At 39.0% G+C, this 19,194-nt stretch overlaps 1 protein-coding gene across 1 annotated transcript in view; it reads left to right on the forward strand.

Annotated features, from left to right (window-relative positions):
- Nucleotides 1-19,194, forward strand: part of SNX4 (sorting nexin 4) — a 78,457-nt gene that overhangs the window by 29,138 nt on the left and 30,125 nt on the right. The window contains exons 7-8 of the mRNA XM_037132012.2: nt 1,289-1,361; nt 18,340-18,401. Coding sequence (XP_036987907.2) covers nt 1,289-1,361; nt 18,340-18,401 — 135 coding nt within the window. The remainder of the gene's footprint in view (nt 1-1,288; nt 1,362-18,339; nt 18,402-19,194) is intronic.

A 19,194-nucleotide genomic window follows, 5' to 3' on the forward strand; every position in this document is an offset into this window, starting at 1 on the left:
ATTGCTGGAAGTATCGAGTAAGATGAGGACTAAAGTACATCAGTTGGTTTTAGCAACATGCAAGTAGTAGTAGGTGACTTTGTTGGGAATGTTTCTCCACGATAGTGCTGGAGGCGAGACTAGATTATAGTGGGCTTAACAGTGAATGGGGAGGAAAGAAGTGGTCGTTGCTAGAGAGATAATACCTTGTAAAAGCATGGCTGTGAAAGGAGTAGGTATTTGAGAAGGTGTTAGCATTTGGGTGTATTGTCAGAAACTGTGCATATGTGTTTTAATCTAGGATAGACCCTAAATTAATTGATGTTCTAATTAGAAGGATCTTGTAGAGAGAGGAAGGTAGAAAAGAGGAATATGGGGTTTAGCAGGGGTAGAATCTAAAGTATTGGATGGGAAGAAGGAGCCTAGAGGGAAGGAAGAAATTATGTAATATTGGAAAGTTTCTAAGTTTGCTGGTAGGAGGTAGAGGTGGAGGTAGTTTCTGTCTGATGTCTTCTGTTTAATCTTTGAAGAGAGTGACAGATGGTAGTGTTAGAAGTTTCAGTCTTAATGAAGAATGATAATTATTAGATTTGGAAAACAGATTACTGAACAGCATTAAGATTGAGGTTTAGAGACCATGAATTTATGTCTGTACCATGAAATTTTTTTAGCCTCATAAATTATTTCCAGTTTTTTTGTTTTCCAGTAATTTTTATACCAAGAAATAGCTATCTCTATGTTAGTCTCACTACAAATTATGAAGTATGACATCTCTTCTTGGCTTTAAAAATATCGTAAGAAAGTATAGTTGTCTTATTTTAGAATTTTAAAAATTTGTATTGTATAAATATTCAAAGCCAGCATATGGTTAAATAGAATAATTTTGCTTATTCTCAGGAACTACAGTTGACCCTTGAACAATGCAGGAGTTGGGGTACCAACTGCCATCCCCTGCACAGATGAAAATCTGCATGTAACTTTGACTCCCCCAGAACTTAACTGCAAATAGCCTACAGTTGACTGAGAGCATCACTGACAACATAAACAGTTGATTAACACGTATTTTGTATGTTCTGTGTATTATATACTGTATTCTTACAAGGAAGTAAGCTAGAGAGAAGAAAATACTAAGAAAGTCAGAAGGAAGAGAAAATATGTTTGTTTACACTGTTTATTGAAAACAAATCCACAAATAAGTAGACCTGCACAGCTCAAACCTGTATTGTTCAGGGGTTAGCTGTACTATTTTATCTTTTGGATTTTGGTGTGTTTTCATGAGAAAAATTATGTTACTCGTTTCCTGTTTCAGGAGGTTCACTGAACTAAAGCACTACAGTGATGAACTACAGTCAGTCATCTCGCATCTTCTTCGAGTCAGAGCAGTAAGTGGTCCCCAAGAGGTTTTTGACATATGCCTGTAAGGAAGTGCTGCTCATTTAATCATTATAGTTTTAAGTAATGGATGTTATTTGTAATGTATAACTGATGTTTACATTCAGGTTTGGTGTGTTTATCACCCAAACTGCATTTTTAAAAAATGTAAAATGTTTTCTGGCATAAACACTTGAAGAATTTTAGTCTATTATTTGTGTATGGTTGTTGTGACATCTTGTCAAAAGATGTGTTTCAGTGTTGGAAATATAATTTAATAAATGGGATTTTATGTGTAGCATATAATAATACCTGTTTTTTTCAAGGTTTGTTTTTAAGGTTTGTGAAATAGTTTATATATGTTAGGCCAGCAGTTTTCTACTGGTGTCCCCCAGGAATTTTTAAAACATGCAATGCCTGTTTAGTCAGGGGCACTGACCTCTTTTCTTTCAATTGTCCAAAAAAAGACAATAGCCAACAGAACAATAGCCATTTGGTGTGAATAAATCAAAATTATTCCTATTTTTGTTAGATCAGCCAAAAATAACTTTTTTGGTGTGGGGCAGAATTTTAGTAATTTCTGTGTGCCGTGAGATGAAAAGGTTGAAAATCACTATCTAGGCCATCTAGTGTCTGTGCTGTTCAGTTCTGCTAAATAAACTTATTCGAGGTAATGGTCTGCCATGACAAAAGGAACAAGAAATCAAGGAATAATCATTATACGCAGCATATAATTGAGCTGTAAAAGACAGGGAGAAAATAGTTTGGGGTAAATCACTGTACCTGGAAAATTACGTCATCCGCTCTGCTTCTTGGAGGTAACCTAGAGGAGACTCAGAACTTGCCTTAAAGGCTCTGAAAGATGCTGAGTTACCAGGTCTAGGATCACATCTTATGCTGATTGTAGTCTTCCTGAAATGAAATATATTATCTTGGGTTTATTTTAATAAAAGAATCTAGTGGTGAAGGGTGGAGGGTAGGGACAATTTTAGATGAAACTGTATTGGCCATATAACAATTGTTGGCAAGTGTTGGGAAATGGAAAAATATCCTCCTATTCTCTACTTTTTGTGTGTTTGAAGATTTCCACAGTAAGTGTAAAAACATTGAAGAGTCCCATATTGGCCCAGTGTCCCCTTTAACCATTCAGAGTACCTTTGGACAAATGGTAGCTGTGTGGATTATTAGGCTAGAGTCAAGATCTAAGTATTGGAAAGGACTATGGATTAATGAGGTAAAAATTTTAGACTTTAGCTGTCTTCAGATTTCCCATACAGATGAGGCAGCAGTTCTTGTGGAAAGTGGATGTAGAGACAGAAAATCCAGAACGGAAGAACAATTTATACTGCTTTGTCTTCTGTGCCAGAAAACTTGGAGAATTTACTTAAATTAGAGGTCTGGCTGATTATGAAAGCTGTATCCTCTTTAAAGGCCTTTAATCAGAGGGAAGGGGAACACTGTAGAAAGCTTCATTTAGCAGGAAGACAAACAGTTCTGGGAGTCTTGGGTAGGCAAAGGTACGCTATTAAGCAGTCACGTGACTAACCCTAAGTATTGACAGGTTCTTTCATACCCAGAAGAAACTAGGAGACAAAGCAGAAAAAACAGCCAGAATTAGAGTTATCAGAAATCTCAGAGATGAGTGGTGAACTGAACAAAATTTAACAGTTAAATACTCAGAAAATTCATGAAGCATGGTGAATGTAAGGGAGACCTAAAGGAGGGAGAAATGCTTGTCATTGTGAGGCTGTGATGCACATCATGTAGTTTTAAAATATGGACGATTCCTTTAGTAAAACAGCTAAGAAAATTGTCACAAGGCAACATATGAAAGTGATTATATTTGGTTTTCTGCTAGTATTTTAAAGTATATTTAAAAATGTGATTAAATGCCCTGGCTGGTGTGGCTCAGTGGATTGAGCGCCGCCAGCCTGTGAACCTGGGGGTCACTGATTTGATTCCCGGTTGGGGCGTGTCCCCAGTGGTAGGGGGTGCACAAGAGGCAACCATGCATTGATGTTTCTCTCCCTCTTAAATGTGATTAATAACCTTTAAAGATTATAACAAAATTTAACTATGATGTTAAAGGAAAATTTTGAAGAGTGTCCCACACAACTTTTTTTTTGTATTTCTTTATATTCTTTCTACACTCACTGTTAATCCTTTTAATTATTCTCAACCATGCCAAACTTGTTTCTGCCCTAGGACTTTTGTTTGCTCTTTCCCATGCTTGTACTGTTATTCCCACCCTAAAAGATCCTCCTGTGGCCTGTTCTCTCTCGTTACTCAGTTTTGGCTCAAATGCCTCCTCAGAGAGATCTTTCCTGGGCTTTTTATATAAAATAAAATGCAGTTTTCTATCATTTCCCCATCATTTTCTGTCAATGCTGTTGCCTTTGTAGCAGCACTGTCCAACACTGTATTCTGTACTCATTTGTTAACAGTCTCCCTGCTATTGTATGTGAGCTCCACAAGAGCAGGAGCTTTGTTCTCTCTGCTAATTCTCTACGGCAACTCCTGATGCACAGTAGGCACTCACTGCATAGTAAATGAATGGATGAATAAATGAATGTACAAAGTATATGTTAACAGTAAGTTTGTTTAAAAAGATCTGAAAAAGCAGTAAGATACATTGGTTTCAAATTTAGTTATAAACTACTAATATAACTGGTAACTACTGTGTATATGACAAGAACCTCTAAAGAAAATAACCTCGTCATCAAAGAGTTTGTAATGCACAAGTGAGAGAATTCTGGGTGTGGCTATTTATCCTCAACTTAATGAATTAGGCTTCAGAAACTTTATTGATATGAAAGGTAGCTTGAACTCTTCAAAGGAAAGGTAGCACTTCATCTAGGAGTCACATTGAAATTAGATGTGTAAATGAGAGAAATGCCAATGAAAAATACAGAATGCTTTATGATTAGCTAAAATTCTAATTGCTCTAAAATTGAGAGAAAGGCTATTTAGTCATGGACAGTAACAGAAAAGTAAAAATAGAAGGTTAAAGCCCAACATTGACAGAATTCTGTAAGTAGTGCAGAAAGCACCACAGGGAGGGCCTTTTTGTAACATTCAGAACGTCATGAAAAAGCCATAGACACTAAGACAGGTAATGAATTGTTAACATGTGAAAATAGAATCAATTGACTGTCTTTTCTGTCAGAGATTTCTTTTGAAACTAGAAAAGGCAAAAAATAAGTTATAGGTGGGTTAAAGAATTAAATCTTTAAGACATCAAAATAGAACAACCAGAAAGAACAGACGGTTTTAGATTGGGAGAGGCTGGGTTTGTTATTTACCAGGTCCTTCTAGCAAAGCTAGTAACTTTTCACAGTGCTTTTTCATTGCTGGCAAATAGGAATATCTGCCTGGCATATAGAAGTGCTGAATAAATATTTATTATATGAATATGTGCCTTATTTATTCATAGAGTTTTGAGACTCAGATGAGATCATTTGTTTTGAAAACTAAAAAGAAAATAATATTGATATCTAACAGTTACATACTACTGTGTATTATTCTTACCTAATTTCCACAGTAGCTCTTTGAAGGTAGGTACTGTTTATTATCCCCACATTGTAGATTAGGAAACAGAGACGTGGAGTTGAGTAGTTTGCCTAATATCACAGTGGCAAGGAGATGTGTGGAGCCAGAATTCAAACCTTTTTCTGTCTGACTCCAGAACCCATGCTTTTGACCAACTATACAAATGCTCTGTTGACAAAGAACATGAATTCAAGCAGATTGAGGGAGAAGAGAACTGATTTTCACTGATCAGCTTGCTTATTGCCAAGCACCTTACAAATGTCATCTTATTTAATCCTCACAGTCATATGTTGAAGATCGTTTTCACATTTCACAGAGGAAGATATAATAGTAAGGCTTGGAGTGGTTTAATATAGTCTCCAAAGTCAAACTCTAAAGCAAGAAGGAGCTGGAATTCACGTCTACATTTGTCTGACTCCAAATCCCTTATTCCTACCATATATAGTGCCTTTCTAGGGGAAGTCAAATTTAAAATGGGTGGGGGCGGTGTTTAACTTTGCTAGTGCTCTAAAAATATAAATTATAACATTTAATTTGTAGTCACTTATAAAAGTGGTGATATCTAGTGTGAAATAGTGATGATGGCAGCATAAAGTATTACCTACTGTTCCTTTGGGAACAATTTTGGTGGTATCATGAGTCTTACAATGTTTGGCTTCTTAGGAAATAATTCAAAAGAAAAGAAAAGAAAAGCGGTGTGTTTCCAGATTTTCAAAATAAGATAATTTAATAGAGTGCCATAAAACTTTGTTCTTTTTAATATCTAATTCCCTGCAGTTTCAATGAGTATAGAGAAGACTTTATTATTTTTAAAAGATTTTATTTATTTATTTTTAGAGATCTGGGAAGGGAGGGAGAATGGGAGAGAAACATCGATATGGGAGAAATACATCAATTAGTTGCCTCTCACACACCCCCAAATAGGGACCTGATCCCCAACCCAGGAATGTGCCCTGATGGGGAATTGAATTGGCAACCTTTTGGATTATATGCCCACACTCAATCCACTGAGCCACATCAGTCAGGGCAGGAAGACATTCTTATCATAAGTACAGATGATTCAGAACTGGGTAGGATGAGTTTGTCATATTTCTTCTGTTGTCACAGAATCAGCTAGGTGTCAGCTCTTCTATGTCAATTGTCAGATGATCAATTTTCAAAAGAGCGACTTGGCAAAAAAAGAAATTGAAAAGCAGTCTAGACTCGATCATTGGATATAGCCCCCTTTTCCTGGCACCAGTATTCTTGATTACTGCCACCCATTGAATTAATCTGGTTTCAGGTTTTAGTAATTTATTTTTTATTTCTCTGCCATTTTTGTCTTTCCTTTTCTTCAGAAATGATAGTTTTTGGTCTAAGTTTATACTTTTTCTTTGCTTTCTCTTCTTTCTCACTGCTCTGATGATCTAGGTACAAGTCACTCCGTGTTTTAGTGACTAAAACAGCTTGTTTCCATGAATAGTTCATACCAGAAACACTGCTGGGTAATAATTGTGGAATGTCTACTTGTTGCCTAGTTCAAGAGTAAACTAGTTCCTCATGGAGTTGCTCACCTTTTTGGAAGATAAAAACTCTTGCCCTTTTTATTCATTTGCAAGTATTTATTTAGTTAAGAGATCATAAAATACATTTTCATAATACACATAAGAGCCCTGGATGGTGTGGCTCAGTGGATTGAGTGCCCGCCTACAAACCAAAGGGTTGCTGTTCTGATTCCCAGTCAGGGCACATGCCTGGGTTGCGAGCCAGGTCCCCAATATGGGGTGCATGAGAGGCAACCACCATTAATGTTTCTCTCCCTCTCTGCCTCTCTGTATAAAAATAAATAAATCTTTTAGAAATAAAGAAAAAACACATTTAAATGGATAAAAGATAAAATGACAGGTGACAGAATTTAGGGTTTATAAATGAGATCATCAATAACTAACAATTTAGGGAAGACATGCAAAGTGCACATGAAAACTTGAGACTATGCTTTACAATATTAAGTATTATTTTTTAAAATTTATTTAATTATTGTTCAAGTATAGTTTTCTGTTTTTTACTCCCATCCCAGCCCACCCCTCACAGTGTTCCCCACCTCCCTCCCATTTCCACCCCCCTTAGTTGTTGTCCATGTGTCCTTTATACTGGTTCCTGTAAATCCATCCCCTTTTTCCCCTGAAATTCCCTCCCCTCTCCCCTCTGGTCACCATCCCCCTGTTCTCTATTTCAGTGTCTTTGTTTTTATTTTGCTTGCTTGTTTGTTTCATTGTTTAGCTTCCTGTTAAAGGTGAGATCATATGGTATTTGTCTTCAACACCTGGCTTATTTCACTCAGCATAATACTTTCCGGTTCCATCCATGCTGTTGCAAAGGGTAGGAGCTCCTTCTTTCTTTCTGCTGCATAGAATTCCATTGTGTTTATGTACCATAATTTTTTGATCCATTCATTTACTGATGGGCACCTAGGTTGCTTCCAGCTCTTGGCTATTGTAAATTGTGCTGCTATGAACATTGGGGTACATCGGTTCTTTTGGATTGATGTTTCAGGGTTCTTAGGATATAATCCTATCAGTGGAATTGCTGAATCAAAAGGCAGGTCCATTTTTAAATTTTTTAGAAAATTCCATACTGTTTTCCCCAGTGGTTGTACCAGTCTGCAATCCCACCAACAATGGATTAGGGTCCCCTTTTCCCCACAACCTCTCCAACACTTGTTTGTTGCTTTGTTTATGATGGCCATTCTGACCGGTGTAAAGTGGTATCTCATTGTGGTTTTAATTTGCATCTCTCTGATAGCTAGTGATATTGAATATCTTTTCATGTTTCCCTGGATATTCTGTATGTCCCCCTTGAACAGAGAAATGTCTGTTCAAGTCCTTTGCCCACTTTTTAATTGGGTTGCTTGTCTTCTTAGAGTGGAGTCATATAAGTTCTTTGTATATTTTGGAGATCAAACCCTTGTCTGAGGTATCATTGGCAAATATGTTTTCCCATACAGTTGGATCTCTTTATATTTTAATGCTGTTTTCTTTAGCCATGCAAAAGGTTTTAATTTTTTTCTTTTAAGATTTTATTTATTTATCTTTAGAGGGGAAGGGGGGAAAGAGAGAGGGAGAGAAACATCAATGTATGGTTGCCTTTCGTGTGTCCCCTGCTGGGAACTGGCCTGCAGGGAACGGGCCTGCAACCCAGGCATGTGCCCTGACTGGGAATCGAACCGCGATTGTCTGGTTCGCAGGCCTGCGCTCAATCCAATGAGCTACACCAGCCAAGGCGTAAAAAAGGTTTTAATTTTGATGAGATCCCATTTGTTTATTCTTTCCTTTATGTCCTTTGCTCTGGGGGACATATTAGTAAAAAAGTTGCTGCGTGAAATATCTGAGATTTTCTTGCCAGTGTTCTCCTCTAGGACTTGAATCGTGTCATGGCTTATATTTAAGTCTTTTATCCACCTTGAATTTATTTTGGTGTATGGTGTAAATTGGTGATCAAGTTTCATTTTTTTTTGCACTGAGCAGCCCTCAGCTCTCTGGCGCCGCCTGGCCCTGGTGCTGCCCGGCAGAGGGCCCGTGGCCTCTGCGCCGTTCCCTGGGACCTTATTGACCTGCAGCCGTCTCTCCTCACCTTCTGGTCATTCAGAGTCTGCTCCAATTTCTGGAATCCTACCTTACTATATGCTGGGTCCCTGTTGGCTGTCCCCTATGCTCCTTTGTAGATCAGCCTGGTTTTTCTCTGGCGTGTGGGGGGAAGCAAAATCCTTTGTCCTACTCCATTGCCGTCTTCCAAGAGAACCTAAGTATTATATTTTTAAAGAAATACATTACTTGATAGTTTTTCAAATGATTTCATAACAGATACCTAGACACTGTCTTAATATGGACAACATAAAAAGTAAAAAGTTTAAGAACTTTGTCAAGCAAAGTATTAATTCAGAGTAGCTTGTGAAGTTTACTTTTTTGTATAAAGAGTCTTCAATTTATGGTTGTTCTTGCTACAGGAATGGAAAGAAACTGACATGCTAAGTATATCTGAGGAGTCTTAAGCTGTATAGCAAAAATAATTACTTTTAAAAGTCTATATTCTATGAAAATATGCCCCACACAGCATCTATGGTAACTGAGCAAATATAAACTATTGTGTTCTTCTAAATAAAACATTTAACTCCAAATCTCACACAGTATCCCCTAAGTCCTCATCTCCTGTTCAAAGCCTCAAACTGTTTGAAAAAGTCCCTATCTCCATTACTAAAAATGTTTCTGTGAGTCCCTTAGAAATTTTTTCAGAACTCTAGTACAACATATTTGCAATAAAAGGACCACAACCTGAAGAAAAAATGACTGAGGCTAGGCTGACCTCTAACCCCTGGAAGAACTCTCTACTTTGAGACCCACAGTTCCAAGAATACAACTTAAAGTTTCTTACTTAAAAAAAAATCATAAATAACTGAATAATTGGATTTCTAGGTAAAAGAGACTTTTAAATCAAGATTTAGAAATATCAAGTATAGTGAATTTTTTTCCAATCATTTATGACAGAAATCAGTTGGAGCTTTAATACATACAATAGACTCTGCGTAATATATAGTGAATATTGGCACATACCCTTTAATTTTTATTTATTATTTTTAAAATATATTTCATTGATTATGCTATTATACTTATCCCATTTTCCTCTTTGTTCCCCTCCACCCAGCACACCCCCTCCCACCCACATTTTCCCCTCTTTAGTTCATGTTCATGGGTCATACATATAAGTTCTTTGGCTTCTACATTTTCTATACTATTCTTACCCTCCCCCTGTCTATTTTTCTACTTACCATTTATGCTGCTTAGTTTCTGTACCTTTCCCCCTCTCTTCCTCTCCCCTCCCACTCCCCTGTTGATAACCCTCCATGTGATCTCCATTTCTGTGATTCTGTTCCTGTTCTATGCGTATGTAGTTTGTTTTTGTTTTTGTTTTAGGTGTGGTTGTTAATAACTGTGAGTTTGTTGTCATTTTACCGTTCATAGTTTTGATCATCTTTTTCTTAGATAAGTCCCTTTAACATTTCATATAATAAGGGCTTGGTGACCATGAACTCCTTGAATTTGATCTTATCTGAGAAGCACTTTATCTGCCCTTCCATTCTAAATGAAAGCTTTGCTGGATAGAGCAATCTTGGGTGTAGGTCTTTGGATTTCATGACTTGGAATACTTCTTTCCAGCCCCTTCTTGCCTGTAAGGTTTCTTTTGAGAAATCAGCTGATAGTCTAGTGGGAACTCCTTTGTAGGTGACTGTCTCCTTTTTTTTTTTTTTGCTGCTTTGAAGATTCTCTCTTTATCTTTAATCTTGGTTAATGTAATTATGATGTGCCTTGGTGTGTGCTTCCTTGGGTCCACCTTCTTTAGGACTCTCTGGGCTTCCTGGACTTCCTGGAAGTCTATTTCCTTTGCCAGATTGAGGAAGTTCTTCTTTATTATTTTTTCAAATAAGCTTTTAATTTCTTGCTGTTCCTCTTCTTCTTCTGGCATCCCTATGATTAAGATTTTGGAATGTTTAAAATTCCCCAAGAGGTTCCTAAGCCTTTCCTCATTTTTTTGAGTTCTTGTTTCTTCATTCTGTTCCAGGTGAATGTTTATTTCTTCTTTCTGTTCCAAATCGTTGATTTGAGTCCTGGTTTCCTTCCTGTCACTGTTGGTTCCCTGTACATTTTCCTTTATTTCACTTTTCATAGCCTTTACTTTTTCTCCTAATTTGCACCCATATTCAAGCAGTTCTGTGAACATCCTTATTGCCAGTGTTTTGAACTATGCAGCTGATAGGTTGGCTATCTCTTTGTTGCTTAGTTGTATTTTTTCTGGAGCTTTGATTTGTTCTTTCATTTAGGTCATTTTTTTTTTTTTGTCCCAGTGTGCCTGTTATATTGGAAGGGGTGGAGCCTTAGGTGTTCACCAGGGAAGAGCAACCCAGGGATCTGAGAGGAAACAATGCCACTTGCTTCACTCTCTGCCAGTTTTCAGGCACTTCCCCCACTTCCCATAATCAAATTGGCCCTTCTGGTGCTGATTCCCAGGTGGGTGGGCTTGTGTATGTTCTAGGACCCTGTGGGGCTCTCCAGTGAACTCTCCTGCGTGGCTGGAAGTTTCTCTTGCTTTCTCAACCCTTGCAGCTTTTTTCAGTCAGAGGTTTTGAGGCTTTATTTCCCTGCACTGGAATCCTGGTTTGTGCAGTCTGTCTCATTCCCCAGTTGTTCCTCCCCGTTTATCTGCATGTGAATGTGGGACTATTCTATCCCCAGCCCATGCCTTGCTGCAAGTCCTCTCTGCCCAGCTACCTGTCTCCACCCCTCCTACCAGTCTGGATGAATGTTTCTTCTTTAACTCCTTGATTGTCAGACTTCTATACAGTTCAATTTTCTGTCAGTTCTGGTTGCTTTTTGTTTTTAAATTTGTTGTTGTTCTTTTGGTTGTGCGAGGAGGCATAGTGTGTCTACCTACGCCTCCATCTTGGCCGGACATTCCAAAACAATGCTACTTTCAAGATCTAGACTTCGTCATTTTCCATTCTGTGAAACCTGTAGGTTCTGGACAGGGAGATTTTGCTGGTGTCTGATTTTCTGTCACCTTTTCCTTTTTTGTTACTGGAAGTGATGGGATGTTTGAAATACCATGATTTAATTTATTTTTCTGTTATTGGTTCAAGAAAGAGGGGAAGGGAGGGAGAAAGAGAATGAGAAAAACATCGATGTGAGAGAGAAACATTAATTAGTTGGCTCTTGCACACTCCCCCAACTGGGGATCAAACTCACAAGCCAGGGCAACAACATGATGTTTTTGGGGACAGTGTTCTTACAGTGAATTTCCTGTCCGGTTTTTAGTTTGCTTCTTGAGTTTTCAGCTTTTCCTGCACTCTATACATTGCCTTTGTCAAATCAGCCACAGAGACATGTGAGTTCTTTTTCATGTTCCTGCTTGACCCGTTGTGCTACATGGGTAGTAGCGGAAGATGTGTTTTGCTTTAATAATCTCTCCTAAATGGGCTTTGTATTTGGAGTGTTAATAGAGGTACTGTTGGGTGTTCTACAAGCTGTGTTCTTGACAATGTTCTCTAAAGTGTTCCAGGAAAGGCTTGACACTTGCTCCTTCTGGTGTTGTAAGTTTGCCTTCTTAGATTGAGACTGCGGACAAGTTTCTCTATTTAGTTGTTCTTGGGGCTAAACTGTCTGGAATACAGCTGACTTTCCAATAGGTTTCAATATTTCTGTTATCAGAGGACTAACAGGAGTATTTTAAAGTCACTCAGGATTTTGTTCTTCACAATATTTAGCATTGGTAATGGGCATAGAAAATTTCACAGGGGAGGAAGGAGCTTTTGTAGAGCTGGAAACAGCAACCCCAATCAAATATGCACCCTTACCTCTCTAGCAGGGGCTTTATTCAAAAAGGTATTGCTATCCCTTTGGGAACAGCATGTAGCTTCCTGCTTAGTACTGCTGTTGTTGATCCTAGAGATGCTACACCTGCAGAGGAAGCTCGAGATGAAAACTCTGGCCTCCTTTCATCATACTCTTATGGATCAAAATATTTTCCAGACTTCTAATTACTATGGTAGAAACTCCTTTCATACTAGCTGCCAGGAGTGATATACTTTAAAGAAAGAAACTGAACTACTTGGATCGACCAACTTTTTCTTAAATAGTTATTTTGGATTTGTATTTTGTATTTACATTGCTGCTAGGTTTTTCTTTAATTTTTTTATCTTCTTCCTAGCACATTTTTTCATTGCTTTTAGAGAGAAAGGAAGGGAGACAGGAGACAGGGGTCAGAGGGAGACATCAGTGTAAGAGAAAAACAACCATTGGCTGCCTTCTCGCACATGCCCCAACTGGGTATTGAACATACAAGCTGGGTATGTGTCCTGACTGGGAATCTAACCCATGACCCTTCATTCCATGACACAATGCTCCAGCCACCTGAGCCATACTAGCCAGGGGTAGTTTTTGTTTCATTTGGTTTTTTAATTATATTTTATTGATTATGCTATTACAGTTGTCCTGATTTTTACCCATTTGCCCCCCTCCACCCAGCACTCCCTACTCCCTCAGGCAATTCCCCCACCATTGTTCATGCCCATGCGTCACGTATGTAAGTTCTTTGGCCACTCCATTTCCCAAACTGTACTTTATATCCCCATGGCTATTCTGGAACTCCCTATTTGTACTTCTTAATCCCCTCATCTTCCCCTCCCCCCTCCCACCTGGGAACCATGTGATAACTACCTTCTTTTTCCTTTCTGCTTTTAAGAGTCTCTCTTTATCTTTAACCTTTGGCCTTTTAATAATGATGTGTCTTGAAGTGGGCCTCTTTGCATCCATCATAATTGGGATTCTGTGTACTTTCTGGACTTGATTGTCTATTTCCTTCACCAAATTAGGGAGGTTTTTTTCTTTCACTATTTTTTCAGATAGATTTCCAATTTCTTGCTCTTTCCCTTCTTCTGGCATCCCTATGATGTGAATGTTGGACCTCTTGAAGTTGTCTCAGGCTGTTTAAACAATCTTCATTTTGGGGGGATTGTTTTTTCTTGTTGTTCTAATTGGTTGTTTTTTGCTTTCTTGTGTTCCAAATCATTGATTTGATTCTCAGCTTCATCTGCTGTACTGTTGTTTCCCTGTAAATTACTCTTTATTTCAGTTACTGTATCTGTTGTTTCTGACTGTGTCTTTTTTATGCAGCTGAGCTCCTAACTTCCTTGAGCATCTTAATAACCAGTGTTTTGAACTCTGCATCTGACAGATTGCTTATCTCCATTGCATTTACCTCTTTTTTGGGGAGTTTTGATATAGTCTTTCATTCGGACCATGTTTCTTTGTTTCCTGGTTTTGGCAGCCTCCCTATATTTGTTTCTATGTATTAGGTAGCGCTGCTTTGACTCCATGTCTTGGTAGTGTGGCCTAATGTAGTAGGTGTCCTGTAGATTTCAGTGGCATAGCCTTCCCTATCACCCAAGCTGGGTATTCAAGGTGTACCCTTCATGTTGGCTGAGTTCACCTTCCTCTTGTAGTTGAGCCTAGGTTGCTGTTTACAGATCAATGGGAGGGATTTACCCAGGCCAGTCAACTGTAAGGATTGGCTGTGACCACTGACCACCTACCTCTGCTATCCCTGGAGGTACAGCTGTGCCTCCAGGTGGTGGTGCTCTGATGTGGCCTGTAGCTGTCCAATGGGGTACATTGACTCCGGGGTTTCCCCAGTGGTGTAGGCCAAGGTCATCCCCCACCTGTGTTTTGTCCGGGGCACCCTGCTTTAGCTATAAAGCAATCTGAGATGGCTGCTATTTGTTTCCAGTTTGGAGATTTCCAGGCGAAGCCAATCTGTGAATCTAATCTAGCTGCCACTAGGGCTCACTGAAGCCAGTTGTTACTTGTTTGAAAGGATTTGGGTTCCAAGCCAGCCATTCTTGTGGAAAAGCAGCTTGAGCCAGCCCATAAGTCGGGTGGGACAGAGTCTCTGGCAATCTCCAAGGTGGGTCAAACAGTGTTAGCTAGGTTGATGGAGTCCTAGATATATCACCAGTTTACTGGCTCTGTGTGGGGAGGGTTTAGCACAGGGACACTGGCCTCTGCCCGCCTTTATGCCAGATGCTTCAGTTCCTCCCTGTATACCACTTGGGCCTTAAAGCTGCTACCCCAGTGCTGGAGCTCAGAGAGAATAAGTCTGTGTATGTGAGTCCATGTGTGGGTTATTTAAGAGGAACTGCTTGGGGCTCCAGAAGTTTCTTCCACCAACTCAGTCCCACTGGTTTTTGCAGCCAGAAGTTGTGGGGACTTATCTTCCTGGCTCTGGAATACTGGGCTGGGGGACTGGAATGGGTCTGGGACTCCATGCCCTGGAGATAGTCCTCCTGAATTTTTATCCACCCACGTGGGTATGGGACCAGCCCATTTTGCATCTGCGTCCCTTCTACCAGTCTGGATGGATGTGGTTTCTTTCATTTTGTTGTTGTCAGACTTCTATTCAACTCAATTTTGTAATTGTCAGACTTCTATTCAGCTCAATTTCTGATGTTCCAGAGTGATGGTTATTCTATATTTTAGTTGTAGTTTTGACATGGTTATGCAAAGAAGCCAGTCATGTCTGCCTACGCTGCCATCTTGACCGGAAGTCCTCTAGCCAGGGCTAGTTTTTTTCTTATGTGGCTATCTAACAAGTTCTCTCCCTCTCCTTCATGGTTAATATTTTAGGTGGATAATAAAATGCTCAACTCTCAGGAGGAGGTTTCATCTTTAAAAGTAAAAGGATCTATAACAGTTAGTAGTCTTGAATGGAATATTCTATTTTGTATTCTTTGGAGTGCCGGTCCTGTAAGATGTTCCCTACTGCAAACTGTTTCTCTCTCTTGAACAGTCATGATTCATATAGTGTTAATGATCTAAAATGTCCTGCAGAGAGGAAACCGTTAAACTTTATTAGCTCAATGTTTTCCAACTTACTTGAAGAAAGCACTTAAAAAAAAAAAAAAACCTTGGGCACTCCATAGGATTCTGAAAAAATTATGGGGAAATAATATGCCATAAAAGTTAGTTTAGTGAACCTGGGGACAACCCCGGAAAGTTTCAGGCAGAATCATTTCTATGAGTTTTGTCCTGAAAGGTGAGTCTAGTACAGAAGTTGGCAAACTTTTTCTGAAGGCCAGATAGTAAATATTTTCAGCATTTTGGGTCCTATGATCCCTATCAAATCTATTCGGCTGTGCTATGAAAGCAGTCATAGACAATGCTAACATGAATGAGCACAACTGTGTTCCAAAAAGGCTACAGAAAACAAGCTGCAAACCTGTAGAGTACTGCCCCCTTGTCTAATGGATGTGTGTTCCTTCAGAGCAGGCCAAGGTGAGATGGAAAACATTTTATGATCCTCTTAGGCCTGCTCCAACTATTGCAGTGATGGTTTTCATTTTAAGCTGAAGTATTGAAAGGGTTAAGATTCGTTTATGGTTAATGCCTAATTCCTCAAATTACTCCTTTATGAGTAAGGAATTAGGGCCCTAATTTATCCTTAGGGTTTACATTTAGAAACTATACAATTTTTTTAGGGTTTTATGTGGGATTGACTTTTAAAAATTGATTTGAGAGAGAGAGAAACATTGATTTGTTGTCCCACTTGTTTATTCATTCATTGGTTGATTCTTATATGTGCCCTGACTGGGGACTGAACCCATAACCTTGGCATATTAGAATGACATGGCAACCAATTTAGGTACCCGGCCAGGACTGGGGTTAACTTTTGGTCTTCCAGTTTCTGTCCATAAAATGGGGGGAAAGTAAAGCAAATTACATGTGGTGTTACATTTTGTCTTTTGTATAATATGTGTGAATGGCTAGGCAGTACATATTTCAACCCAGTTATCTGAGTTATAATTCTGTTAGTTAAAATCTAATGTTTTTGTTGGTTAGAAGGAATTACCTGGACAGTAGCATAGAAGTATGTTGCATGTGTTGAGCATTTATGTGTAGAACTATCAATAGAATTGAAAATGTCTGTAGTCTTTCCCTTGTATTCCACTTTGGGGACTTTACCATAGGGAAATAATGTGAAATATGGAAAAGCCTTATTGTCAGAAACTTATTACAAGATTATTTACAATACTGAAAAAAATTAAGGATAATTAAATATCCAACAAGGAATGCTTACATAGTCTATACACCAAGTGGAATTTTATGCAGCTGTTTAAAGTAGAATCAGTTAACCTGCTGAATAAAAATATCACATGGAAGAAAATAGCATTGTTACTGGAAAGGGGATTGGGATTGAATCTGCCTTGGGCAGGCCTGTAATGTGTAGGTTCTTGACATTGTGCAAGAAATATTTCACTACACGAGTCCAGGTGGTTTTAGGAGTGTGAAAGGGTGTAGGATAGAAGAAGCAACTGGAGAGTCTAGCAGGACTGCTTTGGCTCTGTAGAGATGTTATAGGAAAGAAATGAGACTAGGTGGGGCTGCTTTGGATCATTGAGAAGTCAAACAAAAGGGGGCTTCGGAGACAGGTTCAGGGGGTTTGCCCAGGGTAAGCTGCCTTTGCCCTTTGCTCCCCTGGTTACAGGTCTCATGGGGTCCCCTAGAGTTTAGGAGATGCACATCTGTTGGGGAGGAAGAGAGAAAGGAAAGCGAAGCAGACTCCGGCCCACAGGGTCCATGTGTTCTGGCTGCGACAAACAAATTCACGCGAACTAAAGAAGTCCTGTGGAGAAAAAGGGATGGCATGACTGCTCTCTTAAGTGAGAGAGAGGGACCCATCCCCTGCCTGGACAGGCTTTTATTGCTTTTCTGGGTACATTACATTGAGGCTGGTCCTCATTTTCTATGCACAGGTTTGCTGTAGGTGATTACCTTTTACAGATAACAAAGGAAAGAATGTTATTCATTACTTAAGGATGTTGCAGATCAAGGGGAAAAGTGGTTGAACTGGTTACACTCCATACTTGGGAAGTTTAGCACATATTTTTAAAAGTCAGTTTAGAGATATGCAGTAATTGAGGCAACCTTTTGCCTCAATTCAGGGTGAGGGAGTTTTAGCAAAAGCAAGCCTCATAGTAGCCTGGGTACAATGCAGACCTGATTCCCCATGGGAGAACCTATCCGTGGGCACAGGTCCTGTGTGCAGGACCTTGCTCCCCTTTGGTTTTCTAAATCAGGGGCTAGGCTACATTCTACATTCTCCACGCCATGAGAAACAGTTCCTTATAAGAAAGGTGCAGGCCTGCTCCCAAAGAGTTTTTTTTTTGAGGGTTCATAAAAAGACTGGGAGTTTAGGGGATGATTTCAATAGAATATTCATCAGTTTCCCAGCTGTACCCTTTCAGGGTTGTGGTCTCTATTAATTGGTCAGTACCAGGGCAAGGGGGTCATTAATCATTGCAGCTGGTCCTAGCTCACTCCCCTCCCCCTCCCCCAGTTTTGCTGCTTTTATGGACCTGAAGCTGAAGTACAAGTGAGGACTAGATGTTATGTCTATGGAGGAAAGGTCAGGGATTCTCAGCTGCATGACCAGCAATATACCGGGAGAAGGGCCACCCTGCAATAGAGGTCCAGTGCCAGTTTTACCCCTTGCTAGGCGCCCAGGACTTTCCATCCTTGTGACCTTCTGTAGCTGGCTGTAAAATGCTCAACCAGTTTGTTCAGCTGTCTGTCTCAGTTTCCCCATTCCACTTGCTGACAAATTTTCTTAGCTTCTCACTGTTCTGCCTCACTGTCATCATATTTATGTAACCACTTTCATACTTCTTTCTGTATATATTTTAATTGTTGCCTTTAAATGTCCTTTATCAAAAGTGATAAGACTTAGGGAGATTGAAGTATTTTCTTTCTTTTTCATACTTTCCAAATATATTGTACTAAGCATGCATTGTTTTTTAATTTTTTTAATGTATATATCTTTGACCATATAATAGCAATTCTTTTAAAATATTTATTCCAGAGAGTAGCAGATCGACTCTATGGTGTATATAAAGTACATGGGAATTACGGGCGAGTTTTCAGGTAAGCATTATATAAACTTTTAAATCAATAACAGTGAGCTCTAATTAGCATTTTGCCTGGGAACTATAATTCTTGAAAATTTATGAGTCTGGAAAGCAGAAGATTCTTTTTTTTAATGATGTCCTGGTAGTACAATTTTTTAAACTTTTTAAGAAAAAAATGGTGAAGAAGTCTTATATTAGGTTGGCCAAAATGTTCATTTGTTTTTTTTCTGTAAGATGGCTTTTGTAGTGCTTAGTTGTCTTTAACTTCATTTGAAACAATTTTATTAGATTGAATTGTGACGGCTGTTATATCAGTGTGCATTTTATAAGAAAACTTACCAAATTGGTGAATTTTTGTGTAGCCATTTTTATATTGAAGATGGAAGAAAGTATAAGCAATATTTTTGGCATATTATTATTTCTTTTTCTTTTTTTTAATCAATGTATGGTTGCTTCTGGTGCAGCCCCTGCTGGGAACTGGCCTGCAACCCAGGCATGTGCCCTGATGGGGAACTGAACTGTGATCTTTTGGTTTGCAGGCCCATGCTCAATCCACTGAGCTATACCAGCCAGGGCTTATTATTTCAAGAAAGGTAAAAATGCAGCTGAAATACAAATATTTGTGTGTTTTATGGAGAAGGTGCTGTGACTGATTGAACAGGTCAAAAGTGGTTTGCGAAGACTTGTGCTGCAGGTTTCTTGGTGGGTGATGCTCCATGATTAGATAGACCAGTTGAAGTTAATAGAGATCAAATGGAGATGTTAATTGAGAACAATCAATGTGTAGGAGATAACTGACATACTGAAAA

The sequence above is a fragment of the Artibeus jamaicensis genome, unplaced genomic scaffold, assembly GCF_021234435.1.
Source record: "Artibeus jamaicensis isolate MK-2021 breed Jamaican fruit bat unplaced genomic scaffold, CSHL_Jam_final contig_793, whole genome shotgun sequence".
In the NCBI taxonomy this organism is placed as follows: Eukaryota; Metazoa; Chordata; class Mammalia; order Chiroptera; family Phyllostomidae; genus Artibeus; species Artibeus jamaicensis.